The sequence below is a fragment of the Pogona vitticeps genome, chromosome 15 (assembly GCF_051106095.1).
Source record: "Pogona vitticeps strain Pit_001003342236 chromosome 15, PviZW2.1, whole genome shotgun sequence".
NCBI classification, from domain to species: Eukaryota; Metazoa; Chordata; class Lepidosauria; order Squamata; family Agamidae; genus Pogona; species Pogona vitticeps.
In genome coordinates, this window is record NC_135797.1 from 12,511,539 (window position 1) to 12,534,160 (window position 22,622).

The 22,622-nt window shown below is 51.3% G+C and overlaps 1 protein-coding gene across 4 annotated transcripts in view; it reads left to right on the forward strand.

Annotated features, from left to right (window-relative positions):
- SPTBN2 (spectrin beta, non-erythrocytic 2) overlaps window positions 1–22,622 on the forward strand; it is an 80,543-nt gene that overhangs the window by 41,087 nt on the left and 16,834 nt on the right. For 3 of the 4 annotated variants that reach the window (XM_072983987.2, XM_072983988.2, XM_072983986.2), the window contains 19 exons: window positions 2,537–2,710; window positions 3,594–3,685; window positions 4,973–5,053; window positions 6,039–6,154; window positions 8,755–8,867; window positions 9,181–9,368; window positions 9,693–9,810; window positions 9,938–10,096; window positions 10,704–11,006; window positions 12,021–12,174; window positions 13,297–14,167; window positions 14,748–14,885; window positions 15,327–16,083; window positions 16,395–16,597; window positions 17,311–17,401; window positions 17,877–18,023; window positions 18,868–19,131; window positions 20,927–21,151; window positions 22,462–22,551. In XM_072983987.2, the coding sequence (XP_072840088.2) occupies window positions 2,537–2,710; window positions 3,594–3,685; window positions 4,973–5,053; window positions 6,039–6,154; window positions 8,755–8,867; window positions 9,181–9,368; window positions 9,693–9,810; window positions 9,938–10,096; window positions 10,704–11,006; window positions 12,021–12,174; window positions 13,297–14,167; window positions 14,748–14,885; window positions 15,327–16,083; window positions 16,395–16,597; window positions 17,311–17,401; window positions 17,877–18,023; window positions 18,868–19,131; window positions 20,927–21,151; window positions 22,462–22,551 (4,284 nt within the window). Of the gene's footprint in view, window positions 1–2,536; window positions 2,711–3,593; window positions 3,686–4,972; window positions 5,054–6,038; window positions 6,155–7,738; window positions 7,841–8,754; window positions 8,868–9,180; window positions 9,369–9,692; window positions 9,811–9,937; window positions 10,097–10,703; window positions 11,007–12,020; window positions 12,175–13,296; window positions 14,168–14,747; window positions 14,886–15,326; window positions 16,084–16,394; window positions 16,598–17,310; window positions 17,402–17,876; window positions 18,024–18,867; window positions 19,132–20,926; window positions 21,152–22,461; window positions 22,552–22,622 lie in introns of those variants that run through there. The other variant, XM_072983989.2, reaches the window with a different exon arrangement.

Sequence of the window (22,622 nt, forward strand, 5' to 3'; positions counted from 1 at the left end):
AACCGCTTTGGCCTCTAAGCCTTCCGATAATCCCATCCTGCCGACCGCGTGGAGCCGAAGCAACCCCACATTTTCCTGGGTCTTCTGGCGAAGTTTCATTTGGAATTTTTGGCCAAGTTAAATAAAGATCGTGCCGTTCAAGTGATCCTTCCCGGGCCACCTCCCACCGATGGGGGGGGCATCTTCAAACCTTTCCTTCCCCAAAACCTGCCCACTCGGTCATAGAAAGTGGGCCAAACAGCCCGCCTGCAGCCAGCGGCCGACGACGGCCGCTCGCATGTTGGTGTTTTGCTCTGGGAAAGGCTGTGAGTCACGAGTTTCCCCTACCCACCCTATTTTTAAATATAAATGGGAATGTTGCAGGCCCAGAATCGGAACGTCGTCGAACCGGCTTATGCCATCCCCGGAGCGCCGGCCCACGCTGCTCTTCCCAGCAGAAGGTCCCCGATTTTGCCTGGGAACGGCCAGCGATTGCCAGCTTCCCCGCAAGCCCCACGCCTGCCGATTGCCGTCAACGGATCCGCGCTTGGAGCCGACGCCACCCATCCGATTGAGCAAAAGGGAAAGCTGGTTTCCAAACAGGAGGAGCGAAGGAATGCAGGCAGCAGCCCCAGCCGTGCCCCTCCCTCGGGGCTTCTGAACTCCGGCGACAACGCGGGCAGGGATCCTTCCCGCAAACGCCTGTCTGGGGAAGCCGCGTTTTGGTGCCAACCGGCTGGGGCAAGCTGGCGCGGCCGGGCACGGTTCGTAGCCTTGCCAAGGGGTGGTTGGCAGCCAGGCAGACAGAAAAAAGACGCAGAAGCACCTGCCTGGGTGCAGATAGGACGGCTAGCATGTGTAGTGGTTAGAGCAGACAGTGGTCCTCATCAGGCCACATCAGAGATCAGCCCTAGTCAATGATACCGGGGGTGGATAATAAACCAACCCCATCCTCAGGCTAAGCCCATCCTTTCCAGGCAGGCTTTGAAGCAGCGCGTCTCACAGGAACGGCTCGTTCATTAAACTTGGAGCTTTTTAAATGTTTTAAATAATACAGTGGTGCCTCGCTAGACGATGATAATCCGTTCCACTGAGATCGCTGTCTAGCGAAATCATTGTCTAGCGAAAAGCAAATCGTCGACCAAACATTGCCCAGCGAAATTCCCCCATAGGAATCACTGTTTTGCGAATCGCTATAGCGATCGCAAAAAGTCAATGTCTAGCGAAAAAACTGTCACGCGGGGTAACTGTCCAGCGAGGCACCACTGTAATCGTTTATGCCGTCAAGTCAATTCTGGCTTAGGGTGACCCTTTTGAGGGTTTTCCTGGGTAAAGAATACTTGAAAGTGGTTACCAGTCTCTGGGACGACTGGGCCCAAAGCTACCTAGGCTGGCTGTTCTCCCAGGAGGGCCCAGTGGGGGATTCAAACTCCCAACCTCTGAGCTAGCCAACCAGCAATTGCCACCTTGCATGTAGAGGGTTGTTATTTCATTTTATAGATAAGGGTCTTATTTCTTGTTGCAGTGCATAAACAAGACTGGTTATTTATGATGCAGGTTTAAAGGCGAGTAAGCCATAATGAACGATGGATTGAATATAAAATGTGAAGAGATGAAGCAGGAGATCGGAGCGCCGAGAGGCTTTAAACCAGTTTTTTTTTAATTTATATAAAAAAACAAGATTAGGGTAAAAAAAAACATTGAATGCAGCTGAAAGACTGCAGGAGGAGCAAAATTAGGCAGCCGTTGTTTCTGGAAGAACCATCTTACTGGGTGGCCTCCGTCTGGAGGAAGGATCTAATTAAATGATAGATCAAAAGGTCCCAAATTTCAGAGCTGCCGTTTCTAATTAGGGCTTGAAGAAGACGCCATTCATTTCCCTTTGGTTTGTTTCATCATAAGGTTTTCAAAGTGAAAAGGTAAGGAGTAGGGTTTTTTTATTGCCTTCCGCTGCGCAGTACTAACAAGAGTTAGCTCGTATGTCATTCCCGTTCTCTATGGAAGATCCTCCACTCTTGGTTCATCTTCAGCTGCTACCGCCTGCCCCAGTAGCAAGCTGGACTCTCCCCTAGAAGGAAAAATAATTAAACTGGGGGTTGTGGTTCTTTGGGCGCATGGTGAGAGAAGATTGATCGGAAAAGACAATAAAGCTGGGAAAAGCTGAAGGCAGCAGGAGGAGAGGAAGACCAAATACGAGATGGTTTGAGTTCATAAAGGAAGCCATGACCTTAATTTTGCAAGAGCTGAGCAGGTCTGTTGAGGATGGGATATTTTGGGGGTCACTCGTTCATAGGATGGCCATGTGTTGGATACATTTTGACCGCACAGAAGAAAACCCCAGGGTCTGAAACTTGGAAAGCTAGTGACTTTTAGTATAGAGAGACAGGGCTCCAGATGTTTTTATTTTTAGTTTACATTTTAGCCCCCAGTCATGGCCGTACTAAGGTTTGATGTCCTGGGGGGGAAGCGCTCTGCACATGCTCGAGGGAACCGCTGTGCATCTACTCTCAGACGGTTCCTGGGTTCCGATGAAGCATCCCTTTTTTTCTTCTCCAAGCCCAAGCCAACCAAGGGCCGGATGCGAATCCACTGCCTGGAGAATGTGGACAAGGCCCTCCAGTTCTTGAAGGAGCAGCGCGTCCACTTGGAGAACATGGGGTCGCACGACATCGTTGACGGCAACCATCGCCTCACGCTGGGCCTCATCTGGACCATCATCCTCCGTTTCCAGGTACCGTCCGTGAGCGCCCCACGTTGGCCCTCTCCCTGAGGTGGGCCGGAAAATCTTCATGTAGGAACAGAATTCCACTTCTTTCCTTTCCTTTCCCCTCTTAGAAGCTCATGAAAAAAACTCTTGAGCAGGAAAACCCGAGATGCAAGTGTTGATAATTAAAAAAATTAAAATACAGTGGTGCCTTGCTTAACGAGCACACCGTATAACGACGAATCCGCATAGCGATCCCGTTTTCGGGATCGCTAATGCGGAGGCATAGTGTCGGCCCCAATGGGCAAAACTCGCATAGCGAAGATCGGTAAGCGTTTCGCTTACTGATCTTCACTTTGCGATGCCTGCGGATCAGCTGTTCAGTGGTTTCAAAATGGCTGCCGGACGTCCAAAATGGCCACGCGCAGTGTTTTCACACCCTCCCCTCATTTACCGAGGGCGCGAAAATGGCTGCCGAACCCTGTAAACTTCGCTAAACGGTGAGTTTTGTGCCCAATGGGCTTCCCCGTTCCGTTTAGCGAAGTTTTCACATAGCGAAGGTTTCACATAGCCTCGTGGCGCAGTGGTTAAACCGCTGTACTGCAGCTAAAACTGTGCTCACGACCTGGGGTTCAAATCCCAGGTAGCCGGCTCAAGGTCGACTCAGCCTTCCATCCTTCCGAGGTCAGTAAAATGAGTACCCAGCTTGCTGGGGGGGCAATGTGTACCCTGCATAATTAAATTGTAAACCGCCCGGAGAGTGCTTGAAGCGCTATGGGGCGGTATATAAGCAGCACGCTTTGCTTTTTTTAAAAATCCGGAATGGATTAACCTCATATGCGGGGCACCACTGTAGAAGGGTTTTTCAGTTGTGATTGATCAAGGTGTATGTTTTCCCCCCCTCTCTTAGATCCAGGATATCAGCGTGGAGACTGAAGATAATAAGGAGAAGAAATCAGCAAAAGATGCCTTACTGCTCTGGTGTCAGATGAAAACGGCTGGGTGAGGACGGAAGGCGGGGTGGGAAAGAAAACACGGTTCAGGTTCCCCTTCTTTCCCCCGCTGCGTGGGGCTGCCGTCTGGGGCTGGACGTGGCCCCCCCCCAGGTTCAGATCCAGTTCATCTGGGGCGTGACACAGCCCTCGGTCTCCTCTCTCGTTTTAAACACGGTCTGGAGTTGTTTACCCCAGTCGAACCGAAGCCTAAGGGGTAGACTCGGCTGTGAAAGGCACTCTGGACATGCTCAGAAACTCAGCCAAAGCCTTGATCAGCGATTTTTCTGGGGTCTGTCGTCGCCTCTTCCTGTCCCGGACGAGTGCAAGCTTTTCTTGCTTTGTTTCGGGGTTTTTTTTTAAATGATGTGATTTCAGGGCTATTGTCGGTGGCTGAAATCCTGTTGCTTCTGGTCGTACGTTGCACTAAATTAGACCCACCGAATCACTGCAGGTTGGGTGAGTTCGCTGTCCCAGAGGTTCTGTGGATCCAAATGGGCCTACTCAGGTTGCAACTTACTGTGCTAAATTAAGTCGCAACCAGAGTTAGAACCATTGCAAGCAACGTGCAGAGGGGTTGATTCAGGCCTCTTTTATTATAGCATTACGCCAAGCAACAGGATGTTAGCCTCTGTTAATCAAGAACAGTAGGACTCCCTTATCTGTGGATCAGGTATCCACTGATTCACTTACCCGCACTCGTATTTACACTTACCCGTATATATTAAATATATATACTGTATTTTTCCGTGTATAAGACTGTACTTTTCTCTAAAATCTTTAGACTAAAAATTGAGGGTCGTCTTATACTCGGAAGTAAGATGAGGAAAGAACAAAAATAAATGGAGGGGAAAGCAGGGATCAAAGTGATCCTGCAGGGCTTTGATCCCTGCTTTCCCCTCCACTTGCTAAGCCCCACTTAGATTTCTTAATTTTGGGTTACAAAAGTGGGGGGCGTCTTATACATGGAGGCGTCTTATACACGGAAAAATACGGTAGTTTTAAAAAACCAGGAAATATGTATTTCCTAAGATGAAGTTACCAGAACTGGCCACAAGAGGAAACCAGAGGCCATGCTCTGTAGAGCATCGTTATTAAAATAACGTTCACAATTATCCACGGTTTTCAGCATCCGCAGGGACATGGCTTTGAACCAAATGGGAGGTCCGACGAGACCGATTCCTATTAGGTCTCCCTTTTGTGACCTGCTGTGAAGGTTGGGGAACGCCCAAAATTTGAACTGAAAAAGAAGCAAAATGACTAAGCAGGGGCCTCCTCTCTCCTGATCCCGTTTCAGATACCCAAATGTGAATGTCCACAATTTTACCACGAGTTGGAGAGACGGCCTCGCGTTCAACGCCATTGTCCACAAACACAGGTCAGTGCCGGTGGTCGGGTTAGATTCGATTCCGCCACTGGACATACTGTCCTTGCAGGCTGCTTATGGTAATGCATGCTTTCCCCACCCCCTTCCTTCCGAATGTGCGAACCCCTCTTCTTCAAGAAGAAGAATCATGCACTATCAAGTCGATTCTGACTTATGGAGACCCTTTTCAGCATTTCCAGGTAGAGCACACTTGGAAGTGCTTTACCCTTCCCTTCCTCTAGGGGGAACCCTGGGACGGTGCCAATTGCCCAAGGCTACCCAGTCTTAACCCTTGAAGGTCCAGTGGGGGATTTGAACTTCCAACCTCTGGCTCTGCAGCCAGGCATCTAAACCACAGAGTTACCCAGCCAACTGTAAGGCTAATTATCTGTACGGCCCTTTTTTTTTAAAAAAAAGGATCAGACTCCTGTCCCCGATCTGCTCCCACATAAGCTGAGAGCAAGGTGGAGGGTGTTTTTTTAACCCCTTCCTCCTCCGTGTGAAGAGCAGCGAAAACTTTAATAGATACTCTCTCCTACTGGCGTTTGGGCAGGTAAATCAGCCTCTTTTTTCCCAAGCGGGCACAGCTTTTGGGGGCTGTTCGACCACTTGCAGAAGAGAAGCTTCTAACAAGGATTTGGGCACTGTATTGATTTTTTGGGGGGGGCATTAGGGGAGTAGAAATCTGGCCGCCACTTTTCCTTAAAATCTTCTTTTGAAAAGTTAGAAATCCCACATTGCTCTCTTCCTCAGTGTCAAGCTCCTAGTCCTTAGTTTTTTTTGGGGGGGGGGGAAGAGGATGCCATCTGTCTGCATGCAGTTAATTCTCGTCTACTTTCCCACTTCCAGATCGGTTATTTCTTTTACTGTGGTCTTTGGCCCTGTGTAAAAACACTGTTATAATGACAAGTGCTTTGTGGATCAGGACCGGTGAACCTTCCCGCTTTGATTCCCTGCCCTGTGTGTGTGTGTGTTTTCACTTTGGTGTTCTCCACAGGCCGGACTTGATAGACATCGACACGCTGAAAAGATGCAACGCACACTACAACCTCCAAAATGCCTTCAACATTGCTGAAAAGGAACTAGGCTTGACAAAGCTCTTAGACCCGGAAGGTGGGTCAGACTCACTTTCTGTTTGTGTCTTGGTTGGGTTGTGGTTTTGGGGGGTCTTCCCGTCTATATTCTTTCCTTTTTTCGGGCAAAAACGACGTCTGGATCAGCAGGCAGGGGGCGGCGACGTTGTGGTGAACAATGAAGTTAATAATGAGCTCCCCAGGATGATGGATACAACCCTTGAGAGGCAGCCGGGGCCCGATGGGTAGAGTTGTTGGATCGCAACTCGGCAGATTTATTGATTTATTTATTTCATGCATTTATAGGGTTCATGTACTCCTCTAAGGGCTTTACGACAAAAAAAGGAAGCAATGGGCCACCGAGCCGACATTAAACCGCCCAACAGTGAAGCACACACCATAATTCAAAGAAATCCCAAATATTCAGGGACCATAGCTAATTAAGAGAGGGTGTCCATGAATGCTTCTTGAAACAGGACAGATCGACCAACCTGGCCTTCTCTGTTTAAATGTGATGCTTATTTTGCCCAGCCTTTTGGGAGGCAGTGTGGCATAGCAGTGAGTGTTGGACTAGCGCAGATTCTAGTCCCCGTTTCAGATATTAAGTGACCTTGAATCACTTAACAGAATTGTTGAGTTGGAAGGGGCCTTTAAGACCATCCCCTTGGTCAGTAGAGGAATCCAGACCCAAATAGATAGTGGTCTTAATCGTAAAAATGGGGATAGAGGGCTTTGGACCCCCTTTAGAGGGGGAAAAGACGGGATATAATGGGAACCAAGGAATAAACCGAAAGAAAAAGCAGCCAGCATTTTCATTCTTGAGCTACCATTGGGATTTAAAATGTTGTAATAGGATATAGAGAAAGAAATAAAGCCACTAACAGGTGCGGTCACTGTTCCTCTGAGGAGACGTGACTGCAGTCCTCCATTTTCTAGCAAGCTCCTTTGAATTTTTGTGGTTTATCCAGCCAGACCTGTTCAGCTTTAACGGGAATATTTTTGGCCCGCTGGAGTCCAGCTTTTAATTTTTAACGAGAGTTGCAAACCCATTGCTGTTTAAACGGCGGTTCTTGCCCTTTAAATGGCCGCCGCGAAGGCCGGAATCTCTTCCAAGAGAGAGAAAGGAACGGCTCAGCCTTTACTTTCGTATTTTCCACCCCCGCCTGCCTTCCTTGGCGCTCCTCTGACCTTTTAAAAAATAGTAAAAATGTGAAAGCATCCTCCACGTCGCCTTTACCTGCCCAGGGAAAATCAGTGCCCCCCCCCAGGGGCTCTGACGGACGATGCTCCTGCTCTAGAGTAAAAGAAGAAGAAAAAGGTCTGGGATTGGCCCTTTTTCTTTCTTTTTTCAAGATTCTTTCCCTTCCATGTGATTCTACTTGCCAAGAGCCGCCGAAATAAGATGGTGGTTGGGTTTTATAACAGGCGGGTGAAAGATAAAGCAAAATGGGATTTGTTCCCCCCATTTCTTCTGAGGCTCAGACCCCCAGGGTGCAGGCGTGTGGCCCACCAGATGGGGCAGCACTCCGGTTCCCATCTGCCCCAGCTAGAAAGGCTGAGGTTTGGGGATGATGGGCGTGGAGTTCCAGCCCTGCCTCTTTACCTCGGCAAAGCAGGAAAAGGAGGTTCGGTGGACGTCGGCTGTGATAGGATTCAGCACAGCTGATCCTTATGCACGACAGCACCTAAATCAAACTTTTTGTTTGCAAGAGAGACAGGAGAAGAGGTGAGGTGATCCTGGGGGACTGAGGGTTACTCTGGTTTGGCCCCCTTCCTGGGTCCCTCGCTCGGGACCGTTGTGTTTTCTATCTGGGTCCTGTAGCTTGGTGGCAGAGCGACATGATAGGAGAGGGACTCTCTCTGCAACGTTTTAGTTTATTGTTTCTAAACCTCTGTATGAATCTCCTCTACCGACCTGGTTGTACTTACGACAGCCCTACGAGGTAGGTTAGATGGAAAGATTGACTGAATTAAAGTCCACCCCTTTTCTCACTCGGCCGGCGCTTACCGTCTCAGGTTACTCACTCTCGAGACCTTAGTAAGAGAAAGAAAAATTTTTTATAATGTTCTTACGGTTGGGAACAGCGCATACAGCAAACTTGACAAACACGGCTGCTTTCAGCGACAGACTCTAGAGAACAAAAGCACTGCGCTTGAATCCAGAGGCAGAAGGGAACTTTTGCTTCGTGCCAGATAGATTTGCAGTTCCCCCAGCCAGGAAAGGTCCCTCTCCGCTGAACGTTTTTCCGGCAGAGTTGTTTTTCAGATTCCAGACCGGGGGGTGGCGGTCGCGTTGGGGCATATCACGTCGGTTTGCTGACCGAGCTCACACTCTTAGGTCTTCCGGGCTTCCCAAGAAGCCTTGGATAAGACGCTGGAGGAAAGAGGCCGTTGGTTTACGTTAGGTGTTTAGTCTCTGACGTTTGCAACGTTCTGGTGTCCTTAAATTCATACGGCCGGAGCGCGATTTCAGGGCTTAGGGAGGAATCGGGGGGGGGGGCAGAGCCTTTTTGAACGAGGTCCCTGTGATCACCCTGGCCAAGGAAGTTCCCCCCAATGGGTTTGGAGATAAATCATCTCTTCCACATCCCTGTTTCTCTCGTTTCTACCCGCTGCTTCTCCTTTTTTTAAATAACCTAGATGTGAACGTGGACCAGCCGGACGAGAAGTCCATTATCACTTATGTAGCCACCTACTACCACTATTTTTCGAAGATGAAAGCCTTAGCCGTGGAAGGGAAGCGGATCGGAAAGGTACCGGCTGCAAGGATGGCCGCCGTGGCCGTGGCGGAGGGCTTGGGGGGGTGGAGGAGCCCCCCTCCCCAATCCGAGAATTTTTTTTTTATGATCTTCTGCCAAAACCGGGCTCCCTGCAACTTGAGCCCATTCTTGCCTGTCCTGCAGTTGTGGGATGATCAAGAACAGATCCTGCTGCTTCTCAGGTGACACGAGACAGGATCTCAAAGGAGAAGATGGCGTGGTCCCTGAGCTAGCTGGCATTTTCGGGGTCTTCCCCCCCCCCCCCGCCCACAAGGGTCCTGATCCATCCATTCTCTCTGCATTCCAGGTCCTGGATCACGCGATTGAGGCGGACAAGCTGATAGAAAAATACGAGACCCTCGCCTCGGACCTCCTGCAGTGGATTGAGCAGACGATCTTGACGCTGTACGACCGGAAGCTGGCCAACTGCCTGAGCGGGGTGCAGAACCAGCTGCAGGCTTTTAACACTTACCGCACCGTGGAGAAACCCCCCAAGTAAGCCTTCTGAAGCCTGGGTCCGGGTAGGGAAGGAGAATCCAACAGGCTGTATCAACCGGGAGAGGGTCTGGGAAGTAGGGAGGTCTGGATTCAAGTCCCTATTCATCTGCGGAACTCACTGCACCTCTCATTAGGGAAGGTGGATGGGGAGATAGCGAACCAGATCAGTGGGGCTTTGAGGCTGTTGGAAGAAAGGCAGGGTGAAAATGTAACTCAAACAGACATAGAAGAAATTGAGTAAGGACAGGACCCCCTGATTTGATGCACCTCCTTTATCCTTCACTTGGTCTCATTCCTGTTTTCCGTTCCTGTGTTCCCCAGGTTCACGGAAAAGGGAAATCTCGAAGTTCTGCTTTTCACCATCCAAAGCAAGATGAGAGCGAATAACCAGAAGGTTTACATGCCGCGGGAGGGGAGGCTGATCTCTGATATCAACAAGGTGAGCGAGGAGGAAGCGGAAAAGAGGGGGGCAGCTCCCGGCGGGCCCCCTGCTTTTCCGTGGGGAGAGTTGGTGTGCGCCATGAGACATTTCCCCCCCCTTTATGTCCCCCCCCCCGCACCTTCAGGGCTGGGAGCGTTTGGAGAAAGCGGAGCACGAGCGGGAGCTGGCCTTGCGCAATGAGCTGATTCGGCAGGAGAAGCTGGAGCAGCTGGCGGCCCGGTTCGACCGCAAGGCGGCCATGCGCGAGACCTGGCTGAGCGAGAATCAGCGGCTCGTCTCGCAGGTGGGTGCTGCGCGATGGAGGCGGGAAGCGGGGCGGGCGGGCCTGTCTTGTCTTCCAGGGCGCCGGCCCTACCGTTGGGCACAGCGGCAGGTGGCAGGAGCTTGGGAGCCAGGATCCGCTCTTTTAGACCTCTAAGTGGTATTTTTTTCCCAAACGACAAACGGAACAGAAAACAGACATGCAAACTTTCCGGATCAGTTCTCGTGCCCAAATAGAGCATAATTTCCACATTCCCTCTTTTCGACCTCATAAGGAGGAGGAGGAGGAGAGAAGAAAGATGTTACAGCAGCAGCCGTGTATCTGCAGGGAATCGGTTCCAAGGCCCGCTGTGTATGCTGGAAAATGTGGATTACAGCAAACACTGCGTTAATAGTGAATGCTATACATAGCGTGGTCTCTTCCTCCCTGTAGTGGCCAGTTCTGTTAACCATTATTAAAATATATATATTTGGGATTTTTCCACCCTTAATATTTGTAATATTTTCAGGCCGTGCATAAGTGAATCAGTGGATACCGATCCCGCAGATAAAGGGGCGCTCATGTGCAGGATAGAAATATCACTAAGAAATCTATAGGAGAGTAACTAAGAAATCTATACATTTTGCAGGATAACTTTGGGTCGGATATTTCGGCCGTGGAGGCGGCGGTGCGGAAGCACGAGGCCATCGAGACGGACATCGTGGCCTACAGCGAGCGGGTGGCGGCCGTCAACGCGGTGGCGGCCGAGCTGGAAGCGGAAGGCTACCACGACCTCAAGCGGGTGGTGGCGCGGAGGAACAACGTGGCGCGGCTGTGGGATTATCTGCGGGAGCTGGTGGCCACGCGGCGCGAGCGCCTGATGCTCCATTTTGAGCTGCAGAAAGTGTTCCAGGATCTGGTCTACCTGATGGACTGGCTGGAGGAGATGAAGGTAAAGTGAAAGCCGGAGGGTGGCGGGCGGGATCAAAGGGGAACTTGGCGCCCCCCCCGGCCGGGACCGCTTTAATTTTGAACCCGGATCCCTTTGTTTCCTATAATAGTAGATTGCACTAGATTAGGTCCACCTGAATCCGTGAGGGTTTAGCATTCTGTGAAGCATAGGACATTTCAGGTAGAGGAGACCCATTTGAATCCATGCAATTGATGGAGGAATGGGCTGACTTAAAATCTACTCAAGGGCAATCTCCTATTTATTACTTACTATATATATATATATATATATATATACTTCTCCTTTCTCCTTAAAAACAACAAGAACAGATCCAAGGCGGCTTAAATCGTTTAAAAGAGAATATTTAAAGCTAAAAACAGTAAGTATAGAAAAGCTTAAAAGGATCTGACAGATACCTCCTTTAAAAAAAACAAAAGGTAAACATAAGTGACTCCAAAAGCATTCAGAGGAGTAAGGCACAAACCCACTCAGGCAGCCAGCGGTCAGAGAGGGAAAACTTGCTGGAAGGGAACGGTCTCTCTGCCTGCTTGCGGAAAGAGAGCATAGATTGGGGCCAGGCTGGCCTCCAGTGGCAGGGAGTTCCGCAGGCTGAGAGCAGCCACTGAGAAGGCCCTCTCCTGTGTCCCCCATCAAATGCGTCAGTGAAAATGGTGAGAGAAGGGCCTCTCCCCATGGTCTTCCGACCTGAGCAGGTCCTCCATCGTGATGGGAGAGACGTGGTGGTCTTTGAGAGGAGCTTGGACCGAAGCCGATTACAGCCGTTTACTAGGCGAAGCCGCAAGAACTTGGCCCATGTTTCATTAGGTAGCTCATTACAGTGGCCCGGTGGTTAAACTGCAGTCCGGCAGTCCGGACTCTACTCACGAGTCGAGTTGGAATCCCAAAAAACTCTATAAACCAATTTTAAAGCGCTGTCGGGGGTAGCAGAAGCCGCCTGATGAGGAGTCAGTATGGCCCCCGGATCGCTCATCCCCTGCGGTCCTTTCCTCCCAGGGCCGGCTCCAGTCTCAGGACTTCGGGAAGCATTTACACGGGGTGGAGGACCTGCTCCAGATCCATGCGCTGGTGGAGGCCGACATCGCCATCCAGGCCGAGCGGGTGAAGGCCATCAGCGTGGCCGCCCAGCGCTTTGCCTCGTCCGGAGAGGGTAAGAGCCCCTTTCCACGTTGAGGGCCCTCCTGAGTGTAAAGCTATTTATTTATTTGTTTTATTGGATTTCTACCCTGCACCTCTAGACCTGAATTGCATTGGGCAGGCTTGAACCGTTCTGCTCCATTATTGATAAAGTACAGTGGGATCCCTCCTTATCTGCAGGATCGGTATCCACGGCTTCACTTATCCACTGGAAAAATGCTAGAAATACGTATTTCTGAACGTGAGGGTACCAGAAGCGGCCATTAGAGGGAGCCGGAGGCCACGCTATGTGTAGCATTGGCTATTGAAAGCTTTTGTTATCATCTGCATTTTTCAGCATCCGGGGAAGGGGGATCCTCTGTGAATACGGGGGGGGAGGGGGAGTTTCCTACTGTAGTTTGTTGTGTTGTGTGAATCAACAAACTGGGCTTATGACCCTCCGTCCTCTGGCCTCGGACAGTACCAGCATTCTCTACTGTGACCTAAATCATGCTTTTCCTGCATTTTCCCAGACGTTGGTCCTCTGGTTTGGGTTCTAAACGATGGTTCTCTCAACCTACGGCATGCTGTGAGGTCTCAGTCTGAGCCTCTTTCCATTACAGTGGTGCCCTGCATTACGACGTTAATTCGTTCCAGCGAAATCGCTGTAGAACGAAAACATCGTAATTCAAAAATAAAAAGACCATTGAAATGCATTGAAACTCCTTCAGTGCGTTCCAATGGGCTGGAAACTCACCGTCCAGTGAAGATCCTCCATAGGGCGGCCATTTTCGGTGCCTGTGCAGCGAGGAATCCGTCCCAGAAAACAGCGGGGAGCCATTTTATTTATCCGGCGGCCATTTTGAAACCGCCGATCTGTTCTAAAATTGTCATTTTACGAAGAATCGGTTCCTGAAGCAGGGAACCGATCATCGCAAAGCAAAAAACCCCTATTCAGACCATCGTTTTGCGATCGCAAAAGTGATCACAAAAACGTCGTAATGCGGTTTCATCGTAATGCGGGACAATTGTAAAGCGATTGGGGGCAAGGAGAGTTTTCAACAAGATTGGGGGCAAGGAGAGTTAAAGCCTCAGCATCGTTTGAAAGGCAGCAAGCGAGGGGGGTGTCTCCTAACGTTGGTCTTGATGCTGGCAGGATACAAACCCTGTGACCCCCGTTTGGTCCAAGACCGATTGGCCACGCTGGACCGGTGCTATCGGGAACTGGTGGCCCTGGCGGCCCAGCGGCGGGCCAAACTGGAGGAATCGCGCCGCTTGTGGAAGTTCTTCTGGGACATGGGCGAGGAGGAGGCCTGGATCCGGGAGCAGAGCCGGATCCTGTCCTCCGACGACTTCGGCAAAGACTTGACCAGCGCCCTGCGTCTCACCAGCAAGCACAACGCCTTCCGGGACGAGATGAGCGGCCGGGCCGGCCCTCTCCAGCAGAGCATCGCCGAAGGCCGCCAGCTGGTCGCCGAAGGCCACTTTGGGGCCGCCGAGGTGGCCGAGCGGATCCGAGACATCGAGGAGCAGTGGGAGCAGCTGGAGGCCCTGTCGAGCGGGCGGGAGCGGCGTCTCCTCCAGGCCTCGAACCTCTATCAGTTCCAGGCGGACGCCAACGACATGGAGGCCTGGTTGCTGGACGCCCTCCGCTTGGTCTCCAGCTCGGAGGTCGGCCACGACGAATATTCGACCCAGAGCCTCGTGAAGAAGCACAAGGATGTGGAGGAGGAGATCCACAACCACCGCCCGGCCCTGGACGCCCTGCACGAGCAGGCGCGCAGCCTGCCGCCGGCCTTTGCCCATTCCCCCGAGGTGGACGGGCGTTTGCCAGCGCTCGAGCAGCGCTACGAGGAGCTGGTGACCCTGGCGGAGCACCGCAAGCAGGCTCTGCAGGACGCCCTCAACCTCTATCAGATGTTCAGCGAGGCCGACGCCTGCGGCCTCTGGATCGGCGAGAGGGAGTACTGGATCGAGACCATGGACGTGCCGGAAAAGTTGGAGGACCTGGAAGTGGTTCAGCAGAGGTCAGTGGGTCAGCCCGGTATAACCTCCCTGTCCTTCCTGCCGTCACCTGAACGGTTGGATCGGCATCTGCTGATTCACTGATCCACGGTCTGAAAATATTAAAAGAAAAATCCTAGAAATATATGTATATTTCCAAGGGCGAAGTTGCCAGAACTGGCCACTAGAGGGAGACAGAGACCATGTTATGGATAGCATTCACTACAGAAATACATTTCCACTGTGTCGTTACCAGAACCGGCCACAAGAGGGGGACAAAGTCTATGCGTTAGATAGCGTTTCCTAAAATCCACAGTTCTCACCACCCACAGGGAGGGTTGTGATGGATATGGGGGTCCCTGCTGTGTAATACATTTGGGTGTCAAGAGAAGGCAGAAGTGGTGCTTCCCAGAAAATTCTAAGAGTGCGACCGGACTTGTGTTCTATTGGTCTCGTTCAGCTGAGGATCACAAACCCATTTCCTGACTTTCATGATGCGAATTTCCGGGGTGTTTCTGTTTATTTCTTTAGTTTTTGAATCGCCGGGAAGGATCCGCGGCCTTTCTCTCTCTCCCTAACTCTCCTCTTAAATGCGCCTCCCAGGTTTGAGACTCTGGAGCCGGAGATGAACAACCTAGCCTCCCGCATCGCGGCGGTGAACGAGATCGCCAGCCGGCTCTTGGGCACCGATCACAGGAACAAGGAGAGCATCCAGGCTACTCGGGAGGAGCTCAACACCAGGTGGGTGCCCCACAGCTACGCTTTGGGGGGGGAAGGGATGTGGGGGAGGGTGTGGAAGGATTCAGCGGGCAAGATTTGCAGTCAGTGACCAGCATCTGAACTACAGATAAACCGTAAATACATGAAATATGTCATTCTAAGGACCTTCATGGTCATGACCCTAAAGGTTTCAGTGCATTCCGATGGGGAAATGCTTTTCGCTAGATGATGATTTCGCTAAACAGCAATTTCAATGGAATGGATTATCATCGTCTAGCGAGGTACCACTGTATTAAAAGAAAAAAAGTTAGAAGTAGGTATTTTCAGGGTGTATTTCCCAAAACTGGCCACTTGAGGGAGCCAGAGACCATGCTGTGGATTCTTGTTGAACTTGATTTAAAAAATGGCAGAGGGGGGGTCTGTGGGAGATTGAGAGGGTCTCCTTTCTTTCCCCGTCCGTAGGTGGCAGCAGTTCCAGGCCCTGGCCAGCCGGAAGAAGGACGCCCTGACCTCGGCGCTCAGCATCCAGAACTACTACCTGGAGTGCAACGAGACCAAGGGGTGGATGCGAGAGAAGACGAAGGTGATCGAGTCGACGCAGAGTTTGGGGAACGACCTGGCCGGGGTGATGGCGCTGCAGCGCAAGCTGGCGGGCATGGAGCGGGACCTGGCGGCCATTCAGGGGAAAGTCCAAGACCTGCAGGAGGAGGCGGCCCGGCTGGCGGAACAGCACCCGGAGCAGGCGGCCGCCCTCCGGGACCGCCTCGCCGACATTGACGGGACCTGGGAGGCGCTGCGGGAGACCATGCGGCACCGGGAGGAGTCGCTGGGCGAAGCCAGCAAGCTGCAGGGATTCCTGCGGGACCTGGACGACTTCCAGGCGTGGCTGCTGCGGACCCAGACGGCCGTGGCCTCGGAGGACGTCCCCGCCACGCTGCCCGAGGCCGAGCGCCTCCTGAGCCAGCACGAGACCATCCGGAACGAGGTCGAGCACTACCGGGACGACTACCGGCGCCTGCGGGCCATGGGCGAGGAGGTGACCCGGGGCCACACGGACGCCCAGCACATGTTCCTCCACCAGCGCCTCCAGGCCCTCGACACCGGCTGGACGGAGCTCGGCCAGATGTGGGAGAACCGCCACCAGCTGCTCTCGAGGGCCTGCGGCTTCCAGATCTTCCTACGGGACACCAAGCAGGTGGAAGGGGTGCTGAGTAACCAGGTAAACGGGCCCGAAGGGATAGGACGCCGGTTGGGGGTGAGGCCGTCGGACCCGGGCGAAGCCTCGAGGCCCAATTAGAACGGAAAGCATTTCGCACACAGGACAGAAAGGGGCTGGCCGGTGAGGTTTTTAATCCCCTCCGTGCCAGCCCTGGAGGGATCATCTTCAAACTGCAGAGCAGGAAGGGAGACCCTGTGCATCATCCGAGTCCACCAGCCCCCTGTCAAGGAGGCCCGGGGGTGGTGGGGATTCGAACTCGCCGACGTCTCGCTCGGCAAACAGAGAGCCCTTGTCCTTTTTTTTCCTCCTAGGAATACGTTTTGACGCACACCAGCATGCCCAGTTCCCTCCAGGCTGCGGAGGCTGCCATCAAGAAGCACGAGGATTTCATGACCACCATGGAGGCCAATGGGGAGAGGATCAAAGGGCTGGTAGATGCCGGGCGGAAGCTGATCACGGAGGACGCCTTCCACGCGGACAAGGTCCGGGAGAAAGTCAACTCCATCGACAGCCGGTGAGTGACGACGTTCCGGGGATGACATGTGGTGAAGCCTCGCTGACAGAGTTTGGACTCGTCTGGGTTTGAAGGAATCTGTCTGGGTAGCAAGGATGGATTCTCCAGTGGCGGGATCCGCTGTCGAATTTAACTTTTTTTAAAAAATGATTATTTTTAATATGAACTTCGACTTGAGGTTTGGGATTCGGGAATTGGTACCAAGAGACTCGAATCTGGGACTCAGGCCCAAAGATTAGCCAACATCCCTGCCAGGTAGTACAGCAGGTTTTAGCCCTTTAAGAACTCTTGGGCCAGGCTGGGCGAACATTCTTTTAGCCTCGGCATTCCCCCGTGGTAAGATGGGATCCTTGAATTTTGATGTTCCCCCTACCCCTCTGAATTTTAAGTTTATCATCATGACGGCAGATCAGCCATGTTAGGGACGTGAATCGAAATACGACGGACACGTATAATATTTGCAAACCAATGGTTTGGGTTTAAAACTGAGCGGGATTTCCAAACCTAATCCTGTGCAGTGATTCGATCGGCTCTTTCTGTCTTGCACGTCATTTAGCGATCCTGGGAAGGTTTCTGTGGATGGGGGGGAACGGGTGGAATATGCAGCCACCTTTCCTGCGTGGAACGATCCCTGTGGGGCGTGCCATCGAGCCCGTCTCGTCTGATGGTCTTCTGGCCCACCTGACCCCCAACCCCCCCACCTCCGCTTTCAGGCACAGGAAAAACCAAGAAGCGGCGAAGGACCTCCTGGCGCGGCTACGGGACAATCGCGAGCTGCAGCACTTCCTTCAAGACTGTCAAGAGGTGAGGGGAGGCCAGTTCATCGGGGAGAAAGGATACTTGGGGGGCCATGGAAAGCGCTCGACCCACACGGAGCATTTCATAGAGGAGACCCAGCCTGTCGGGTCTCACCCAGTGCAGTTGCTTCTTCGCAAACCAGAGACGGACAGAATGCGTTGCAGGTTTTGAATGGGGGTGAAATCCTGCACCGCTTGGCTCCAGTCGAGTGGAACGTGAGGAGCTTTAAAGCGGGACCAGCGTATTTAAGCATGTCCGCTTTGGGGCCTGCAGTGGGACTGCTGTGTTCTCTGCCGAATATTTAAAGTTTAAACGGCTTTCGGTACGCTCCTCTCTTCATTCACCGATCGGAGATAACAGCCGAAAAAAGCCCCTGGAGCTGCATCCGACGGACAGGATAGCGATGATTCTTTGCTTTTGTCCTTTTTCCTCCTCCCTCACACACGCAGAGATAATCTCCTCTTGCTGCTTCTCCCTTCAGCTCACCCTGTGGATCAATGAGAAGATGCTCTCCGCGCAGGACATGTCGTACGACGAAGCCCGCAACCTCCACACCAAGTGGCAGAAGCACCAGGCCTTCATGGCCGAGCTGGCCTCCAACAAGGGCTGGCTGGACAAAATACAGAAGGTGGGTGGAACCCGGGAGGTGGGTTCGAGACACGCCTCCCTCTTGTTCTCTCCCCCCTTCATTTTTAAACTTAAAAAAAAAACTGCCGTGGCTCTTGAATCTCAAGGGAGTGGAATGTTTTGCCTACTGTCCTGAAAGACAAACGTGCCGATAGAAGGTTTTCTTTTCTTTTTTTCTGAATTTATTTCTTCATAAGGACTTGCCGCTTGAATCTTTGGGGCAGCAGTTCTGGCTTCTTCACTAGTTTTTTTTTTAAAAGGAACACTGCTCAGAGTCGCTGCGTTCTTCACTGTGATTCCCGCTTCATTTAATAAGGCTGAAGGTAGACGCTTGTTAACGTCCTGCCAAGTCACTTCCGGCTTAGGGCGACCCCATGAATCGGCAGTCTCCCAAATCCTCCTGTCCTTGACAGTTTTTCTCAGTGCTTGCAAACGCAAGCCTGCGGCTTCTTTTAGGGGGGTCGGTCCTCGAAGGGGTTGGCCTTCAGGTCCTGCTTCCTTTGGTTGTAGGCCTCGCGTTTATTTCTCCAGTTCTGGGACACCGTTTGTAAAATTTGAGTTTTAGGGTGTTTGTCTACTAGATATATTGGGCCCCGATCCTTTTGCAAATGGCGTAAAGGTTTGGAGGCCAATGGCCCCCAGGTTGTACGGCGTGACGTGCGACTGGGGACGTCTACTGGGACAACTTAACTTGGGGCCGTTTGCCTCTGGAAGTTACGCCGTTGACGTAGCTACGCAAGAAGATTTGGGCTATTCTAGCCTGGCATTGATCCTTTTCGCTCAAGGCCACCGATGCACCCGCTCTGCTTCTCCGGCTGACGCTCTTTGTGTTTTGTTCCTGGCAGGAGGGGGAACAACTGGTCGCCGAAAAGCCGGAGCTGAAACCTGTGGTGCGGGAAAAACTGGACGGCTTGCAGACCCTCTGGGAGGAACTGGAATCCCGCACTCAGAGCAAAGCCCGGTGCCTTTTCGACGCCAACCGCGCCGAACTCTTCACCCAGAGCTGCTCGGCTTTGGAGGCCTGGCTGAGCGGCCTTGAAGCCCAGCTGCACTCGGACGACTACGGGAAAGACCTGACCAGTGTCAATATTTTGCTCAAGAAGCAACAGGTAAGTGTGTGTGTGTGTGTGTGTGTGTGTGTGTGTGTGTGTGTGTGTGTGTGCATCACTTGGGGACTGGGGAGGGCCTTTTTTTTGCAAAGGAAGCACTCAGCATAGTTCAGTGGCAGAGAGGAATGTTGAAAAAGAACAAAATCTTGGAATTGCAATAGGTTGTAGGTTCGCCCCGCAGCACCTCCGGGTCACATCAAAGAGGAGAAAGACGAGAGTGGGAATTGCTCGGCCCTCTACATGGGATGCATGGAGTATATAGCCTCAGTAGGCAGATACATTAGGAGGAACCCCTGTATCCACGGGATCGGTATCCACAGTTTTCGTTATTTCCAATCTGAAAATATTAAAAATATTAAAAGAAAAAAAATCCAAGACTTATGTATTTCCATTAACTGGCCACTAGAGGGAACCAGAAACTGTGCTATGGATAGAGTTTGCTATAGAAATACATATTTCCATGGTGTCATTACCAGAACTGGCCACTAGAGGAGGTAGAAGTCATGTGAAATACAGTGGTGCCTCGCTTAACGGTGATAGTCCGTTCCCGGAAAATCGCTGTTCAGCGAAAAAGTGAAAAAAAAACACATTGAAACGCATTGAAACCCCTTCAATGCGTTCCAATGGGCTCAAAACTCACCATCCAGCGAAGATCCTCCCTAGGGCAGCCATTTTCGCTGCCTGTCTTGCGAGGAATCCGTCCCAGAAAACAGCAGGGAGCCATTTTGTTTACCCAGTGGTCATTTTGAACCCGCCGATCAGCTGTTTTAAAATCGTCGTTTTGCGAAGAATCAGTTCCCGAAGCAGGGAACCGATCATCGCAAAGTGAAAAAACCCCATTTAGACCATTTTGCAATCGCAATTGCGATCTCAAGAAGATCGTCGTAATGCGGTTTCATCGTAATGCAGGCCAATAGTAAAGCGAGGCACGACTGTATAATAGAAAGGAAAAAAGTACATGTACCAGCACGAGGATGATCTTAACCATGGTTCGGAGTCATTTAATGATGATTGGGAGTGACAAATGCTTCCAGTTTTAGTGAAGCAGATGAGCACAGGTGTGGAAAAAGGAATCGTTGTCGAAGCTAAATGTAAGAGAAGCGTTTAGCTTCTAGTGAGTGTGAGTTTAGAAACCAGCTGTCTCCACCTCCCGAATTATTCGGTTGCCTCGTTGTGCTGCTCTAACAGTTGAGAAGTTTTTCCTGTTATTCGATCAAAATCGTCGTCTTGTACCTTGGCCCCATGGCGGCGTGTCCTGCACTCTGGGAGGATTGAGGACAGATCTTCCCTCCTTCTTCTTTTCTCCAGGCGAAACCTGCTCAGTTCTTTCACTCTTTCTTCCTAGGGCTTGGTTTCCAGACCCCTGATCCTCCATGTTGGATTCCTCTGAACTTGCGCCATTTTCTCCGCATCCTCCTTGACGTGTGATGTCCAGAACTGGACACGCAGGGCTCAAGAGGAGGCCTAACCAGTGCCGAATAGAGGGGAACGAGTCCCTCCTGGGATTTAGAGACTAGACTTCTGTTCATGCAGCCTGGAATCGCATTGGCCTTTTTTGCAGCCCCCTCTCACGGTGGGCTCGTATTCCACTTTTGATCGACCACAATTCCAGGATCCTTCTCGTTTTTAGTTATTGCGACACCCTCATGATTACCCATCAGGAGAAGCCTGTGTCAATGAAGAATTTTTTTTGAAAAGCATTTAAAGTTTGTCAGGTTTTCTCGTGCTTCTTCCCCCTTTCCCTTAAGCTTCATCTTTTCCTCTCTCTCTCTCTCTCTCTCTCCCTCCCCGCCAGATGCTGGAGAACCAGATGGATGTGCGGGAGAAGGAGGTGGAGGGTCTCAAAGGCCAGGCCCTGGCCCTCAGCCCAGAGGACTCCAACACGGTGGAGGTGGACGGCAAGCTGCGGACGGTGGAAGACAAATTCGCCGAGCTCCGGGCCCCGCTGCGGGAGCGCTGCCAGAAGCTGCTGGCCTCGAAAGAGGAACACCAGTTCAATCGAGACCTGGAGGACGAAATCGTAAGTCCTGGGAGGCATTGGACAACGAGGAGGCTGTCAGGGCAGCGTTTATTGGGGAAGTTTGGTTTTGTTTAAAGGTAGTTTCTAGGAACTCTGTTATTCTTTTTAGTATAAGATAAGAAAACAACAACAACGACATGGGGGTGACCAGACCAGCCTCAGTAACGTCCTCCCTGGTTTTGCACGCAGACTAGCACTTTGTATGACAAAACCACTCTAGAAGCATTTAAAGAATGAAAAAAGAGGTATCTTTACTTACAGTTACCATCTGTTAGTTACATTCAGAAGGATGAGAAAGAGGAAATGGCGTCTCCAGTGTACAGGAAGCCCTGCATGCTTGCTATTTGGAGCATGTTTAGAGGAAGAAGAGGAGGGCCATCAACAACATAATGGGAGCAAAAACATACAGGAAGAGAAAGTGGGGGCTTGTACCTCCCACTTACACTCAGTGTTAGTGCATGCAAGATGGCTGTTACCCCAACAGCTTTATCCTGGTATCTCATTCATGTGCGGTAACTCTGCCCACTTCTATCCGTGCCGTTGCCAAGGCAGCTAGGGCTTCTTCCTTGCCCCCGTAGCATCATCCTTCTTCTCACCATTTTTATCATAAATTCAGATCTTCGGAAGCTTCTGGTGACCTGAGATCTCATAGATGACATGGCGTGAGGGTCCCTTCTCGTTGGTGGCTCCCTCGGCTCGCGAAACACCCTTGCTAGGCTGATTTTGTGGCATTTGCTAGATATTATTTGAGCCCCAAGGAAACCCCATTTGAACATTTTCACCGGGCCCTTTAACTACAGTCGGATCCCCCTACCTGCGAGATCACTATCCGCTAATTCACTTATCCACTGCCTGAAAATACTAAGTAGCCCCCCCCCCACACACAGACAAAAATATGCATTTGTACATATTTGTCTGCCGTGCTTAAACTGTGACATGTGGTAACATCCTTGTTTCCCCCACCCCGCCCCAGCTGCCTGCACTGAAATAGAAGTTGGCCAAAGGGTAGAAGAGAAACAAACCATCAATGAGAAAGACAAATAACTGTTTGTTTTGGTCATTCGCTCTAAAATCCATGGCTTAAGCAACAAACCATGGCTAACCTAAACCGTGGTTTAGCGTGATGGTCAAAGCCAACCCTGATAAACCACTTTGTGGATTTTTCCCCCCTATAAGATGCAAGATAATAGGATATAGATGCTTGTAAATGAGGAGGAATGAAAAACATAAGGAATATGGTTTTTCCTTTCAAATTCTGTTTTTTTTCCCCCCTTCTCTCCATCCTTATTTCCTTCCTTCGTGTTTTGCAGTTGTGGGTGAAGGAGCGCATGCCCCTGGCGGTTTCCACCGATCACGGGAGAGATCTTCCCACTGTCCAACTGCTGATCAAGAAAAATCAGGTACGGGTTTTGAAGACACGACCCGGAAAGCAAGAAAGCGCGCTGCCGTCGGAAAGAGGACTCGGCGAGGG